At 31.8% G+C, this 16,639-nt stretch overlaps 1 protein-coding gene across 3 annotated transcripts in view; it reads left to right on the forward strand.

Annotated features, from left to right (window-relative positions):
* LOC149926112 (uncharacterized) overlaps window positions 1-16,639 on the forward strand; it is a 68,109-nt gene that overhangs the window by 11,292 nt on the left and 40,178 nt on the right. The window contains exons 1-3 of one of the 3 annotated variants that reach the window (XM_090162017.1): window positions 15,049-15,092; window positions 15,155-15,218; window positions 16,485-16,562. The exons of 1 other annotated variant lie outside the window; for it this stretch is intronic. In XM_090162017.1, coding sequence (XP_090018143.1) covers window positions 15,064-15,092; window positions 15,155-15,218; window positions 16,485-16,562 — 171 coding nt within the window. In that variant the 5' untranslated portion in view covers window positions 15,049-15,063. Of the gene's footprint in view, window positions 1-15,048; window positions 15,093-15,154; window positions 15,219-16,484; window positions 16,563-16,639 lie in introns of those variants that run through there. One more of the 3 variants, XM_090162018.1, reaches the window with a different exon arrangement.

Raw genomic sequence — 16,639 nt, forward strand, 5'->3', positions numbered from 1 at the left:
AATTTAGAAATACCGGTAGGGATGGAAATTAAATTTCAAAATCCATTAGCAGACCTTTTTAAAATTCCACCAGACACTTATTTTACGGGTAATCAAAAATTTGGACCGTTAAATAATTTAAATAATATTACTTTTAATTCGCGTAACAATTTTATCGACATACGTATTGAGACTACAAAAATACCGCAATTTGAGCAGGAAGATTGGACTTTTTACTCCGTATCAATTATCCAACCTTTTTTATTTGAAGGTCAGAGAGATGATTTTGGAAATATTATCCCATTATCTTTGCATAGGCAATTAAAAAACGAGATTCAACAGGCGACTAACTTCCCCCCTTTGAATCGGTACGAAATTAGTTACGCAATAGAAGAAATAAATCGAGGTCATTACTTAAGAATTTCATTCCCTAAAGATCTACAAATTGCCTTCACTGGGAGATTAGCAAATATTTTTAATATAAACGCGCCAGAATTTCAAAATGGTGTAATTAGCAGTCAAAATCCTTTAAAAGTTTATGAGGAAAAATTTATGTCAGATGAGGAATCTGTTATAGATTTTAGGTACAATAAAAATATTCCAATCGAACACCCTAACTGGGAAAATGACAGTTATACGTTTGAACGAAACTATTACGAGGCTGATAAAGATTTAAGCGGGAATTTTAAACCGTTATCTGTTCATTTCAAAATTTTGAATGAACTTCAAAAATATTTTGATTCGCATATCTCACTTAAGGCTGGATTTTTTATTTTCAAAGAAAATGGAAATTATTATTTTCAAATTGAGTTAATGAGTGGGCTGGAAATTAAAATATTCGGTCCTCTAGCAGACCTCTTACAAATTGAGTACAAAGTAGATTATATATCCTCAGTTTATAAAAGCAAACCATTAGACCCTCTTCAAATTAGATTAGAATTAGATAATACGGCTAATTTTATAATTTTTCGAAACGATTTAAACAGAGTTGAGAATAGTCGACGACAAAAACGTGATATTGATTTCCACAATTACGAACATGGTAAAAATAATAAACTAAATATTGTAGACAAATTCCATTGTCGAATTCCAACTGGTGTGTACCACACTATTGATGATATTTTATTAGCAATGAAACAATCATTGCCACATCAGAGTTGGGCTAAATTCGAGTTTAATTTTAATTCAGATTCGACAGTTTCAGTTAAAGGTTTGGGTGGAAACAGTTTTTTAACCTTTCCAATAGATAACCCCAAACTCGGGCGAATGTTAGGTTTTTCAAACAATCAAATTGAAAGGCCTCTTTTTAACGAAATAGGTATGTACCCCGCAGATCTCAACCACGGAATATCCGGAATTTATGTCTATACAAATATTATACAACCTATAATAACAGGACACACTAATACCCCCCTGCTGAGAATTATCAAATTAAACGAAAATAAAAATCGAGCACAGGTTGAAAGATTTCATTTTTTAGACCATTTTCCAGTTCTCTACGATCAAATACAGACTATAGAAATTTCTTTAAGGTCGGATTACGGTGAACTCCTGCCATATAAAACAGGCAAGACTATTATTAAATTAATATTTAAAAGACTGGATGCTTAGTCTAAAGTACACTTAAAACAAGCTCATCATGGAAAGATATTATCATCATTATGTTCAAACAGGACGCGGATATAACATCTTTCGAGGAAGCCAATATCAGACTGGACGTGGATTTGGGTCAATTTTTAAAAGTTTAGCAAGATTCGTAACACCTCTTTTTCGACCCGTAGCTAAATCACTCGGTATTCAAGGGTTGGTTATGGGGAAAAGGATAATGGACGATGTTGTTGCTGGTCAAAATTTTAAGGAGTCGTTAAAAAAAAATAGTAAAATTGCTGGAACAAATCTTTTAAATAGTCTCGGTGATACCATATTAAATACACAGAAAGGCTCTGGAGCTCGAAGAGTAAAGAAGCGCAAATCAAAATTACGCAATAATCAAAGAAAACGCAAGAGAACAAAAACCGATTTTCTTGACTAAAGCATTATGCCTCAATTTGAATCTATGTGTTCAGAGTTAGAACTTTTTAACGAACCCATGATTAATGGTAATATTGAGGGGAATAAATTTGTAGACTATTTCCCTATAGCTCCGTTATCTAATGCTACACAGATTGATTTTTCTATCCCCGGGGGGGATTATTATATTGACATGTCAAAATTGATGCTTAAAATTCGAATTCGGGTTAAAAAAGAACAAAACGGTGTTTTAACAGATATTCCAGCAGCCGAAAAAAAAGTATCATTATGTAATCTTCCATTGCATTCTATTTTTAGCCAAATAGACGTGTTTATGAATGAGACTTTAGTACAATCTAGCAACAACTGCTACCCATATTTAGCATATTTAGCAACATTTTTAAATTTTGATAAAGGCGCCAAACAATATTACAAAACCGCCGAGGGCTATTACGAAGACGGGTTTTGCGACCCAACGCTAGCGTTTAACGATGTTCATAAAGATAAAAAAAACAATGGAATTTTAAAAAGAAGTAAAGATATTGCGGGATCGAAACTTTGTGAATATATGGGAAGACTTCATGTAGACTCTTGTAAAATAGACAAATTTCTTTTAAACAAAGTGAATTTAAGAATTCGACTCTTGAAAAATTCCGAGGAATTTATAATTATTTCACAAGAAGATGTTAATATCAAATATAGATTGATTATCGAAGAAGCGGTTCTTACTGCTAAACATATTCTCGTAAATCCAGATCTCCAGCTGGCACATAATGCGATATTGCACAAACAGAGGGTTTGGACGATCTAACACAAACTGTTGTTAAAACTCTGACAATTTCAGCAGGCGCGAGCGATTTCGTGAAGTCAAATATTTTTTTAGGTAAAATTCCAAATCGTGTAATAATCGGAATGGTAAACAATTCAGCTTACAATGGATCTAGTAGAGAAAATCCCTTTCAATTTAACCATAATAATCTCTCGTTCTTACAACTTTCATTAGACGACCAGAATATACCAGAAACTGCTCTAACTCCAGATTTTAATAAAAACCTTTACACTAGGTCGTATTATTCACTATTCTCGGCAATGGATTTAATCGGAAATAACTCTGGTAATTGTATTGATTACGAAAATTATAAAAACGGTAATACATTATTCGCGTTTGATTTAACTTACGATTCCTCGGCAAACTCTAACAACCTCTCAATTCAACGAAATGGTAGTTTACGGATGGTAATGAAGTTTTCTTCCCCCTTAACTAATATTCAAAACATAATTATTATTGGAGAATACGAAAACCGATTTGTCATTAACCAAGAGCGTCAAGTTACGTATATTACGGAATAAAATCAATCAACGAGGGCAAAGATTGGTTAGTTGTTTCGCGAAATCGTAGTGGTAAAGATGTCTCGAACTCACAGTCTCTCACCTAAACAAGAAGTAACGGTGCTAGGTTATGTAAATCCATCCATCAAAATTTACCGACTAGACACTTGCGCCGAATTTGAACTGAATTTGGAAGCCTGGCAATCTCTATTCACATTCGAAAAGGAAATAACTGATTTTTTTGAAGACCAAGTTGCTAGTTTTCACACCTGGCTTCCTCTTGAAGGTTCAAAGATAAAAATCGACTGTTTCAAGGGACAAAAGGAAAAACTCGTGGATGTACGCGCTTGTGCCAGAGGAAAAAACCATTTGTATCATCTTTTTTATTCAACAAATTATGGTTTTAATCTCAACCAAGCAGGGTGGAAAAGATTAAAACATTGTAAACATACAATCGATCAGGAAATTAATTTAATTTTGTCGGCAAAAAATATTATGCGTGACATAATTGTACATGAGCTCACGGATAAAATGTTTGAAATTACCGAAAATTGTGAGAATCCGCATTGTAAATCTTCGATTGCTCACGATGTCTCTTGTAAACTAGGATTTAGCACAAATTTTGAAGACCGAGTGGAAAATATGATATTAATAGCTATCCCCCAATTAAACTACGATCATATTGTTGTAAGATTCCAAAAGGAATTTGGTCTTGATCCCTTAATAGTAGAAAGTCAATTATATTTTGATATTGTACAAAATGTTTCAAACTTAAAATGTGATTTAATTTATTAAAATAAAACTTTTACTATAATCTGTTTTTATTATTTCTATTCACACATTTAAAGATGGTGTTGTCAAAAACAGACAAACAATTAAGTAAAGTTTATTACGATGTTGAAAACCCATACAGTTATTCTGACAGTGTTACTTTAAGAAAAAAATTTCCCAAAATTTCGGAAAAAGAAATTAAAAATTTTCTCAGTAAACAACCAACCTACACACAACACAAAGCTAGGAGGTTAAATTTTAAACGTAACAAATTATATGTAACGACGATTGATGAGACATTTATGGCCGATTTATTAGACCTCCCTATTTTACAAACTTTTAATAAAAAGTACCGCTATACGTTATTAGTTCAGGATATATTAAGCAAATTCGCTTTTATTCTGCCAATTAAAAATAAAACCTCGAGCGAGATTGTGAAGGCCTTTAGAGAGATTTTCAAAAAACGGGTACCCCTTAATTTATGTACCGACGCAGGGACAGAATTTCGAAACGCCCCATTTCGCGCTCTCTTAAAACGTTATAACATCCACCATTACCTCACGTACTCCGAGAAAAAAGCTTCTATGGTCGAGAGACTCGTTCGCACGGTAAAATCTAAAATTTTTAAAATAATTACCAAGACCGGCGATTTACACTATCTTAATAAACTACCATTAATTGCAAAATCTTATAACGCTCGAAAACATTCAACAACGGGAATCGCCCCTAAAGATGTCAATAAAAACAATGAATCGGCAATTTGGGAAAAAAACTATGGCAATCTTAGTATGATTGGAAAGGCAAGTTTAAAAATTGGGGATAAAGTTCGATTAGCCGTTGCAAAAACAACATTTGATAAAGCATACAAGGGAACGTTTACAGCCGAAATATTTGAAATTCATAGAGTAATTACGAGAGATCCCTGTATGTATATTGTGAAAGATTTGACCGGCAATATAATTAAAGGAGCTTTTTACGCTCAAGAAATAGTTAAAATTCAAGTGTAAAGCGCTACAGTCTTTATTCAACATTTTGTTATCCATGGGTAAAGTACACATTCTCCTGGGTCTCGCGATTGTAATATTTGGCGTGAGCGCAACAATAGTTTCATCCGCGATGAAATTTAAAAAAAGAAGTCCCGAATACAGCTTAGATATTGGAATTTGCGACAAAGCCTTCGATTTAGGAAGAGACACGTACCTTGTAAAATGTAACGAAACTTTTGACGTGCGACATTTTAAAAAAGAAGACGGGAGTTTGAAACCATCTATCAGAGGAATCAACTTAACAAAAGATCAATATGAGAAATTATGCATTTTGACAGTGACGTGAAAGATGAACACTAATCAAATCCAATCTATACTTAAGTGTGACCCCCGCTCGAGAGATAAATTTATCGGAGTGTTTCCCGCTAATAGATTACCAAAAGTTCCAATTAAAAAAAAATCATATTGTTTCGTAATCAACACCGATCCTGATACGCTTCCAGGGTCTCATTGGACGCCTGTTTACAAATCGGGCGACACTCTGGACTTTTTTTGTTCTCTAGGAAGATCACATCGTGATTATGGATTTTTGCTAGAGCGATATAGCAAGCGTATTCGACACAATACTCATAAATTTCAATCAAATAAAAGCCAAAACTGCGGACCTCATGTAATTTATTTTATAACCTCGAGATGTGTGGGGATTTCTTACAGTAAAATAATTAACGAATTGTATAATTTCGATTTAAAAAGAAATGATAGTTTAGCCATGTTGAATATATGTATTCATTTGATGAAAGAGTGGAAACGAAATAAATCAATCTGTTTAAAATAAAAAAAATGTTTATTTATTTCACACATAATTATTTTTACACATTTTTATTATTCTTGCCAACGAGAAGGAGGGCGGGTCTGTCTTTTAGGCCTTGGCGATTTTTTGGGGGATGGTAATTTTAATTTTCTTTGCGGCGATATTGAAACACCACCGACAGCACCCTCCTCCAAAGACAGCTCTCGATCCCAATCATCTTCCTGGCTTAATTGACTTCCAATATCGGTATTTTCTAAGTATTCTTCAAATATTTCATTTTCTCGATTTAATCGTTTATGCATTCTATCATCGGTAATTGTCTTTTGTTGCTTAACAATCGGCGTAGATGCTTTCCTCTTCCAAGATTCTACATTTTTTAAGAGACTCGGGAATTTTCTACTCTGCTCGTTTTCTCTCTCGCTGAGATATTCTTTCATTTTGCGTGTCATAGTATTTAAACGCACCTCCGCAGCGTCGCCAGCGTTAACTCCCTCGGGCGTTTTGAAAGGTGAATAAATTTGCGAGGTGAACGGGGAATTTAATGGAGCAACAGGTCCGGGGGCTTGAAAGTTTGTAATTTCAACTTTAGGTACCGGTATCGCTTTTCTCATTTCCCGGGCCTCGCTCAGTATTTTTAGAAATTCTCGCAATTTAGAGCGGCTGTTTAATTTAGAAGTTAATATATTTTGCAACTCATTATCTAATAAGTTATAATACGTTTCCTGGGGAGAAACAAGCTGTTTATTTTCTTGAGATATTTGTCCGACACTCGAGGCGGGAACTAAAATCATTTTTTTCATTTTATCTTTTATTGAATAAATTGGCAATTAAAGGAACAATAGAGCCTAATAAAGCCGGTATGAAGAATCCCGTACCTTTCTGAATTATTAGAGCACGCTTCTTTTTTTGCGAAATTTTCGGACTGGCTAAGAACCGTATTGTTTTTTTATATTTAGAAAGTTGTTTTTTTTTGGCTTTAGATAATATAATTCCACCCCCTTTCAAGTTTTTGCAAACGGTTTGTAAGGCTTTTAATTGCTTTGGAGAACTGTTAGCTAATAAATTTTTACGTATCCCTCCTTTAGATTTATACAATAAATTTAAATATGGATAGTGTGTTTTAAACCTGTCAGAGGGATTTGCAATAGGAGTAGTTTTTTTACGTACTGTCTTTTTTGGTGTCATTTTCTTTAATGAACTTGATAATAATATAGTAAATTATTTATTATTGGAAAAAACTACCATTTGTGGTCCGATTTGATTAAATGTGTACGATCTTAATCGTAAGCTATCTGGAGTGGTTACAGATGTGTCTATAAATAGTGAATTGTAAGGTTCTCTAGTAGACATATCGTAGGCCATTTTAATTATTTTTGTGTTATTTGGAGATATTTGATTGGCCAGATATTGGATTTGACTTAGATCTCGAGGAGATTTAAACAGATTTAGATATGACATATTAAGAGAGATTAAACGAGATTGTTTGCCTCGAGGAAATAGGGTTTGTGAGATTAATACGACTGAAATTTCATAATGATGACTGTCTACGGTAACTAATTTAGCAATTTGATCATTTTTGTAAAGCTCTTCTGCTAAGTCGTCAATAATAAGTAAAGAATTTCTATTTGATTCCCAGAACTCGCTGTCCATTGGAGGAAGTCCTTGAATAAACTCTATATCGGTTAAAAACTGAGATAAATCATGGTAACCTGATTGCCAAACAGAATAACAATAAATAATTTTAATAGGAGGTTTATCAATTAATTCATTCCTCCATCTAATTAGTGAGTTCGTCCATGCTGACTTGCCCGACATAGTAGGGCCTGACACCATCATTCGAAACGGTGAAAGAAATTTTATATAAGACATTACTGTTTAAACAAAGACAACATACTACGTATTTTGTTAGTACATTGCCTGTTTTATAGAATATATGAAAAAATAAACAAACACATTTTTAAAATTTAAAAAATTATTTTATTAAAGATTAATGTTTCTTATCAAAACCATCCCTTCACCAGTTATATAAAGTTTCAAAATAACATACAAAAATAACATTTTGAATAAAAAAATAAAATCATAATATCTCCTTCACCAAAAAATAATTAATTCCCGTTTTTTAGTAAAAATTCAATTTTGGAAGTTAAAAGTTTAAATCTTAGGTTATTTAAAAATAAAGTATTTACTCGATTTTCGGAAGAGATTTCATTTACTATAACTATGTGGTTAAATGACACCTGTTTTGCAAGTTTTTTTGTTACATGTTTTTTAGATTTATAATTAAAAGACAACTTTATTTTACAATTCATTATTTTCACATTCTAAATAGCCATAGGGGACACTGGAAATATTATCTTGTAGCACACGTTTACAAAAAGTCTTTTTGAAAGTTTTACTTAAGTTGCCAACACGTAAAAGCATTTTGTACTTATCTTTTATTACGTTAAAGGGAATTTTCACCTTAAACTCGGTATTTGGCACAAAAATCATTTGTTTGAAGGCGTCGAAATGTATGATTTCTGAATTTTCCCTGGTAAGAGTTATTCCTTTAAGTTTTATAATTGTCCGATTATTTTCAAGTTTATAGCTGTAGCTTTTTGGTCCAGTTGATACGAATTTTGTGATATATGAATTCGGAGTCTCGCACGTAAGTTCACCTAAATTACCACCAAGGGGGGGTAGTTACTCGTGTGGTTTATGTGTAAATTTTATTCCGTCAGTGTCATAATAAATTACACGCTTTCCCAGCTTATTAATTAACTTATGAAGATGAATACGACCGTAACTGGTGACAAAGGAAGCCACAATAACATTACCTTTTGAAAATGTTGGGGCTAGCTCACTTTTTTTTTATAGCTTACCATGGCAACATCGTTGTTGATTAAATGAAAGTCTGTTAATTTATTCGATGTGTCTGCTATAATCTCGGTTAATTGGGAGTATCTATGTATAATTTTAGTTGATGATTTATCCATTCTTAACGCCATTCTGCCATATAACGAATTTTGCGCCAATTTCGCGGAAGTTCTTAAGGATGGGTTATCAACAATTTCCTCCGGCTCTAACCTTACTCCATCAGCTTCGTATATCGCGTCTAAATACTCTTTTTCTCTTGATATGTTTTAATATTGGGTGGAAATCCTGAATTTTTAACTTTTGCTCTAAAAAAAATGTCAATATATGTTTTGAAAAAATTGGGTTTAATACTATAGTGGTATACTTCGAAAATTTCTAACAGTTTGTAGTTACATTCTTTTATTGAATAGTAGATTTCCACCGAGGGTAAGACTACCGTTATAGCGCGTTCGTCAATACTGTGGGTACATTTGTAATCATTATTTATTACACAACTTCTGCATAAAGGATAATAAAGTTTTTTATTAAATCGGTATGGAAGAACGGGTAAGTAGAGGTCTCTGAGGGGGAGGATTCGACAACTAATTATTCCAAAATACGCGTCTGGGGCATAATCAAAATTGTGTGTGATAACTTTAACATTTTTACAACCGTATTCCATTTTTTGTAAACAATAGGCGTACAGACTACAAAAGTCAAAATATCGGATTTGTTCTCCAAGTAAGGGTTCAATTTCATGGTACAGCTTAATTGTTTCTACACGACCACCCACTAGCGAATCTCTAGGGTTAATTTTAGGAATGATTTTAATTGTATTAAAAAATACTTTCGCCTCGGCATTTTTTCTCAACAGTTCTAATATTTCACATTCAAAAATTTGAATATATGTATGGTTTGGTAAATTTTGTTCAATAAATTCTTTTCGATCTAATTCTCTTTCTCTAATTTCTTTGAATGTTTTTCCGACAATTGAATTAAAGCTCGAGCTAGAAAAATGTTTTGGACAACCGTGCCAGAAATCACCCATTACATCAATTACTATGGGTGGATTTTCACAGTAGCCATCTACAAAATACGGACCTACAGCCTGTTCCCCTGCCGCGGATCTGACAGTTTGCAAAATTAAATTATTTTCCTTCTCGTACCAAGATAAATATTTTAATGCAATCTCGCTTTGATTCTGTCTACTTGCCAAACCGATAGCAGGAATAGTACATAAGGTATATGGTTCTAAAAACTTGTCGATAAATACATTATTAAGTGCCCCAGAAAGAGAAATACCCCCATAATTACTGATATCAATTTCAATTAGTTCATTATATAAGATGCGAAATTTCTGCATAGCTAAGCGTAATAAATTACAATCTAAAAGACAATACGCTCTGGATTCTGATTTAATACAATAGACCGGTTCGAGCTGTTTGTGTGAATACCAATTTTTAAATTCTCGGTATTCAAATTCTTTCATTTTATGGGGTTCAAAGTATTTTTCGTCCGGTATTTTACCTGAATAGTTCAAAGTGTCTTTCGTCCAAAAAATATAGGGAAAATATCCTTTAGATTGAGGCAAAGAAAACATTTTAGGAAAATGTCTTAAAGGAGCACTAACATAGTTCAAAGAATCTACAAAACGAATGTCTACACTTTTAATATAAATAGTGAGTATCTTGGCTCCATCGTAAATAACCTCGGGAATGACATGATTAATTAATTTAGAAATAATAAACATTCCGTCGAAAGATCTTAGATTATGGGCCATTACGATGAGGTTTGTAAATTTTGGTCTAATAGTTTTTCTCTTTCGTTTCCCATCAGTAGTAAAATAGTTTCATGTTGAAACAAAAAATTGAGAAAGTTATTTACACAATATTGTCCTTCAAAAACCGTGGTTTCCACAGGCTGATTTAAAATTTCACTTTGGGCCACTAAGAGAATTGGTTTATGCACATTATTCTCGATTATAGTCTCAATATCGAAATATACATAGGATCTTGGATTCTTTTTAAATGTCGATTGTTTAACATAATGCTGGTTTGGAGGATGATCGATTTTACAAAACTCGCAAGCTGTTTCACATTTGTGAGTTTTTGAAGTTTCAAATTGAACACAGCATTTTTCGCATCTGTGGAAAAGCTTGCAAGTTTCATTTTTTAGGTGAAAACTGTAACATTCCCCTTGTTTTAAATATCTTTTGCAAAGTTTACAACGAATTAAAGGAATTTCTAAAATTTCGTGAAATTCTCGACCTAAACACCTTTTACATTTAATATTTCTAGTGTCAAAACAGTGGTGTTTGTTCCTACGAGCGGTAGAATAAAAAAAATTTTCACAATCTAAACACGAAGCTACACCGCCCCAAATGGAATGTAGATTTTTAGCTAAATGAACGTGCGTGCCAATTTTTACAAGTAGTATTTTGTGTTCGGCAGGGGGAAAACCCTTGAAATAAATTTGAAAATTTTCCGTGGCGTTAAATATTATTATCTGATACTTTGGGGCTAAAAATGTCTGAAATTTAGCTATATCGCCAATTTCTACAGCGCCTCGAGCAATTCCTACATCATCGTGCAATTTCTTAGCGGCTTTAGTTTGTAATTTACTACGAAAGAATGTTAAGGCTCTATATTCTTTAAGAACACTTGTTAATGGAAGTTTTTTCTTTTTGTACTCGGCAATTTCACAGAGCTTTATTCCTACTGTAAGGGCTCTTGCTACGCATAAATTATCGATATTGTTGATATAGTAAAAATTGGTTTTAGTTTTCAAAAAAGCATCAAGATCGATAATATCCCTGTTTTTTAAAGCTAAAAATTTTTTCCCATTTTCTGTGGGGATTTCAAAAGAATTATACTAAATTTAATTTCTCCATCTAGTAAGAAATCTTTTTTTGATTGAGCAACGCGAGCTATATGGTTAAATATTCGAGAAACAGTTAACTGATCAATTTTAATAAATTTAATGTTAATTGGATGTTCTAAATTTTCCGATTGAATTGCAAATCTGAGGAAATCGAAACCGGGTGCTTCTTGTCTTACGTATTTGATAATTTTGGACAGAATCTTTTCAAATACTGTAAAAAAATAAATGTGTGGGGATTTCGTTTAAGTATATTAGTTCTAGGTCAATATCCAGTTGTTTACATTTCCACTTTTTTGAATTTCTAGGGCTTAATTTTTTAATTTTATAAAACTTTTTATAATTAAAACTGTTTAACGATGAAAAGTCTAATTGAGAGTCCGAATCGTAATCACTCGAGTCTTCCATGTTCTAATTTCGTTTCCAGGTCTAAAATATTATTCTAATTACTATTACGAATAATTAATTAATGAGTTTAACTTGCCTTCGTGGGTGGAACAACAATTTTTCCTTCCGTCTGCTCAATTAATTTTTTCAGCCTGTTTGTTGAGTTTATGATTCGAATAACATCCATGGATAGTGTGTTAGCTAAGAATTTCACCCTCTTATAATCACCCTTCCAGAGTTCATCTTGGGGAAGATGTTTGATGTTTTTATATGAATATATCTGGATATCTAGATATAACCCCTTGTCGCTCGCTTTTTTTCTCGGAGTTTTAGTTTCGTAACACACTCCACCTTTCTTGACTTTCACTGATTGTTCGATTCCAATTTCTTCGATGTTTGACATGCGACGAACCTCTTGAATATAGTCCCCATCCGATTCGTCCGACTCTAATAACATCTCCTGTTCGGACCTATCAAGAACTGAAACTACCTGACTCGCGGAGATTTGACTATTACTTGTGGACGCCATTTTAACCTGTTATGATTCAATAGTAAAATTTTGCCCATTTATACCAAATGTATTTTTCATTAATTTTTTTCAAAATATAAAACCTTGAATATTAAAGTAATTAATACTACAAGGATAGAACACAGTTATAATTTATCAGTATGTAAACGGTATTTAAAATTGTTTGTGAATAACAATTTAAATATGTAGACATGTAAAAAAATATAAAATTATTAATTATTTTTTTGAAGGACTTTATATTTAATTTCGTGACAAAAAAAAGACAACGCCCTAAGAGTTTTAATATTTTTGCTTTAAAAATCGATTATAGATGTAAGAATTTTGGTAATTACAGGGTTAGATGTTTTAAAATTCTATGGGAAGAAATATATTTCTGCGAGGTATAAAATTTAAACGAAGGGATAAAATTATATTTCTGCAGGGTGTCTTTGCTAAAAAATTGTCTTTTGACTTGATTTTAAAACAGGTTAAAATCAGGATGTAAAAATTAAATATTCTGAAATCTTTCTTATAAAAGCGTGATTTTCAACGTATTCCTTTTATAAACCATGGGCTCTCGCGAAGTTTTGACTGTTTCTGGTAAGATTTCTCATCCTCTCGCTATTAACCCTTTTTCACTAAAATATTTAGCTTTACGTAAAGTTAGGAATTATAACCTTTTTAAAATTAACGATATTTCAATTAGAGTTGAAAATTACTGTATGAGAACTGTCTTTCTTGAGTGTAAAGCATTAATAGAACCCTTTAAAAAAATTGTTTTTGCCTGTCCCTTTATAAAAAATTCTTTCAAATTATCGCCAGCTGTTTTCGCTTCGGTTTTTTCTAGAAGAATCAATAACAATTCTTGTCTATTTGACGTTCATTCTGTTAATTTTGTCTGTCCCCACGAGGCTTTTGAGTTTGACGGCTTATTGTTCCACACTCAATCCTCTCTTGAAGGCTGGTTTTCTTACGAAATTTTACGCCTAATTGGAAAACATATGCGCCTATATAAAAATTTAAATAAGATCCCATGGTTCCATCAACACAAAAATCGTAGGAGCCTTCAACGTGATCTTTTGATACTCATTCAATTACAACAAGTTTCCTTTTTTCGAAAAAAACATTTATCTATTACAACTGACTTTCGCCTAACACGATATAACATCCGTTTAGAATTAGGCATGATCGTTCTATTTTTTATTAATGATTTGGATCGACAAGAAGTTAAAATAGTTACAACTTTAGAGTAAGGAATACTAATTTAAAAAAAATAATTACAATAATTAAAATAAATATTTTTATTTAGTTGCAAATTATCTCGACCGAATCAAAATTTAAACGATCGTCGGCAACTTTTCCAACTGCGACTCAAGGTATTTACAATAATTTATTAATTTTTTTAAAAAACTAAAACTATTTATTTTTTGAAATAGGACTTAAACCTTATAAAATTTTAATTTTTTTATTTAAAGATTTTTTTGTGTTTTTATTTTTTAATTTATTTATTTTGGTGAAAGATTTTAATTTTTAAAATGTTTTATATTTTTTATTTTAAATGTTTTTATTTTAGAAAGTTTAAGTGTTTTTTAAATATGTTTTCCAAATCAACTAGCTTTATTAATTTAATTCAGGCGGTGGAGGTTGTTTTTAATATTTCATAATCTACTTTTTCTTTTTTAACTAGCTTTATTAATTTAATGTTGGGATTGGTGTAAAGTTCTTTTTTCTCTATATTAAAAATCCTTTGTTTTCATCTTTTTTATCCAACGCATTTTCAAGAAATTTTATTGGTACGCTTTGTACTAGATTTAATATTTTTCTATTATTATTATTATTATCTTTTTTGTTTTTTTCATCTCTTGCGCTATCTTTTTTGTTTTTCATCTCTTGCGCTATCTTTTTTGTTTTTCATCTCTTGCGCTATATACCCTTGAGCCTAACCGCCTATATCAAACGACCCATTAATTATTTATTATTCTTTCTGGTTTTATTTCATGTATTCTATGTACTTTTTTATACTAATATCGGTTAAACTTTAATGTTTTATGTTTGTTTTTGTAATTGATTAGTATATTAACTGAAAAAATGTATAAGTACATTTTGTACTAGGTTGTTTTTAAAAATTGAATATAATTGTTTTTTATTAATTTATAAAAACAGGTTTAAGAAGGATAGTGATAATTAGTTAACCTTAGTTGTATTAAAAATTAATAATTATTCCCAAAGACAATATTTTTAAATTTTAAAAATATATGTCAGGCTTAAACTATAAAATCTCAAAAGAAATCTATAATTAAGATGTCTGGTGAATTACATCTAAAGCCTGTACTTTCTTTGCCACGATCTTTAAAAAAAAAATTTCTCTTCGAGTAGTAAGAATGTTTATTCTTTGTAATACTCGTCAAATTTCGCGATGGAATCACAAGAATTTAAAGTCTGAACTTCGTGTGTTAGATCAAATTCAACATGTTGGCACTGTACAACATTCGATCTGTTTTAATTCACACATTCTCGAACTGTATACTTCCGAAGCGATTAAGACCAAAACCAGTGTTTTTATTCGTGCGATGTTAGAGCAACAAAAAGAATTCTTGTGGTAAATATTTTTAGATATATTCGTTTTTAATAGGTTAATTTATTTATATTTATAAATTCTAGCCTGAATTTCCAACCCGACATCTTGTTTTGTACCGAAGAGGAAAAATACCTTCTACGAATTGATGTAATTATAATTATTTTTATTATACACTTAAAATATTTTTAACATTGTGTTTTTATATTTTTCATTATTAATTTAATTTGTTAGCTTTTAGTTTTATTGGTAGTGTTTCATATTTTGTTAAATGTTTAAAAAAATATATTGAAAATATTAGTTATTAAATATTACAATAACTAATTGTGTTTTTTTGATTACTTAAACTAGCATTGTTTTTAAAATAATAAAATATTTGCGAAAAATGAAAACTTATTTATATTAGTTTAATTATTTAAAGTATTTTGGGTGGGTCCAAAACCGCCAAGGGTATAAAGCGAAGGTCGTGAATTCGTTTCCCCATCTCGCAAATAACTAATTAGCATTTTAAACGGCGAAAAAACGAAAAAACGAAAAAAATGACACCAAAAGTTAATTAACATAAGTATTTGGTGGGGTCACATATTACCGCCGATATCTCGGTTCGACCTTGTCCGATCGTGACCAAACGTGTTGATTTGATAGACCGAGGCTTAGTGGTTGTGGACAGGTGTCAGACGTCGAGGTCAAAGATCATCTTCAAGGTGAAATTTGAGATTTAAATATTTTCGATTTTTCCAAGGACAAAAATTTTTGGAAAATATTTTGGGGGGGTGGGGGGTTGTTTTGGTGGCCATCTTGGCGGCCATCTTGGATTTTTACATGTTCATATTTAGTTTCCTACTACTGACGGAGCAGACGAAATAGGCGAATTGAATTTTCGCAAATCCCCTCACTAACACTCTTCGAAAGATATGCCTTACCCAAATGACGTCCCTGCCTCCAGCCCTAAGCAGTGGTGTAGCCGGAAATTCGTTAAGGGGTGTCGAAGTATGTGAATGTTAAGAGGGGTCGATATTTAGTACAGTCGGTGCCAATTAATAGTTTTAAACATTCCAAGTCTATAAATATATAATATCCCTTCGAAAGATAAAATACCTATACATTTTTCATTCAGTGCACATGTTGTACCATAAGTAGCATAATAGCTTTGAGTATGGCAATTTCAAAATTAATAATCACCGAACTGATTTGCAGAGTTTTAAAGCAATCAAGGTTTAATTCAACACGGAGACCCACAGTGTCTAAAGCGAAGTATAATGCTCAAAAGTAAAAGTGCCTGTGTCGAAAAAATTCGCATTATAACAATACGAAGTGTCATACTTATAAATCCTATGTTACTTATGGTGGTACTTTTTTTAACCCTAATTTTACCGCCGTTAAATGAAAAAATAGTCATTTTCGTTTCAATTACAGCTCACAGATGGTGCCACCAACCCTTATTGGGTATTGTGCACCGTTTTATTATTGGTTGTTCTGTACTTCTTCGGGAAGGTTAGTACAAAATATCAAAATATCACTATAAACCGCGACACTTTTTTTTTGTAAATCAGGAAACACAACGGTAAAAA

This window comes from Leiobunum rupestre, chromosome 10 (genome assembly GCF_980474605.1).
Source record: "Leiobunum rupestre chromosome 10, qqLeiRupe1.1.hap1, whole genome shotgun sequence".
Lineage (NCBI taxonomy): Eukaryota > Metazoa > Arthropoda > Arachnida > Opiliones > Sclerosomatidae > Leiobunum > Leiobunum rupestre.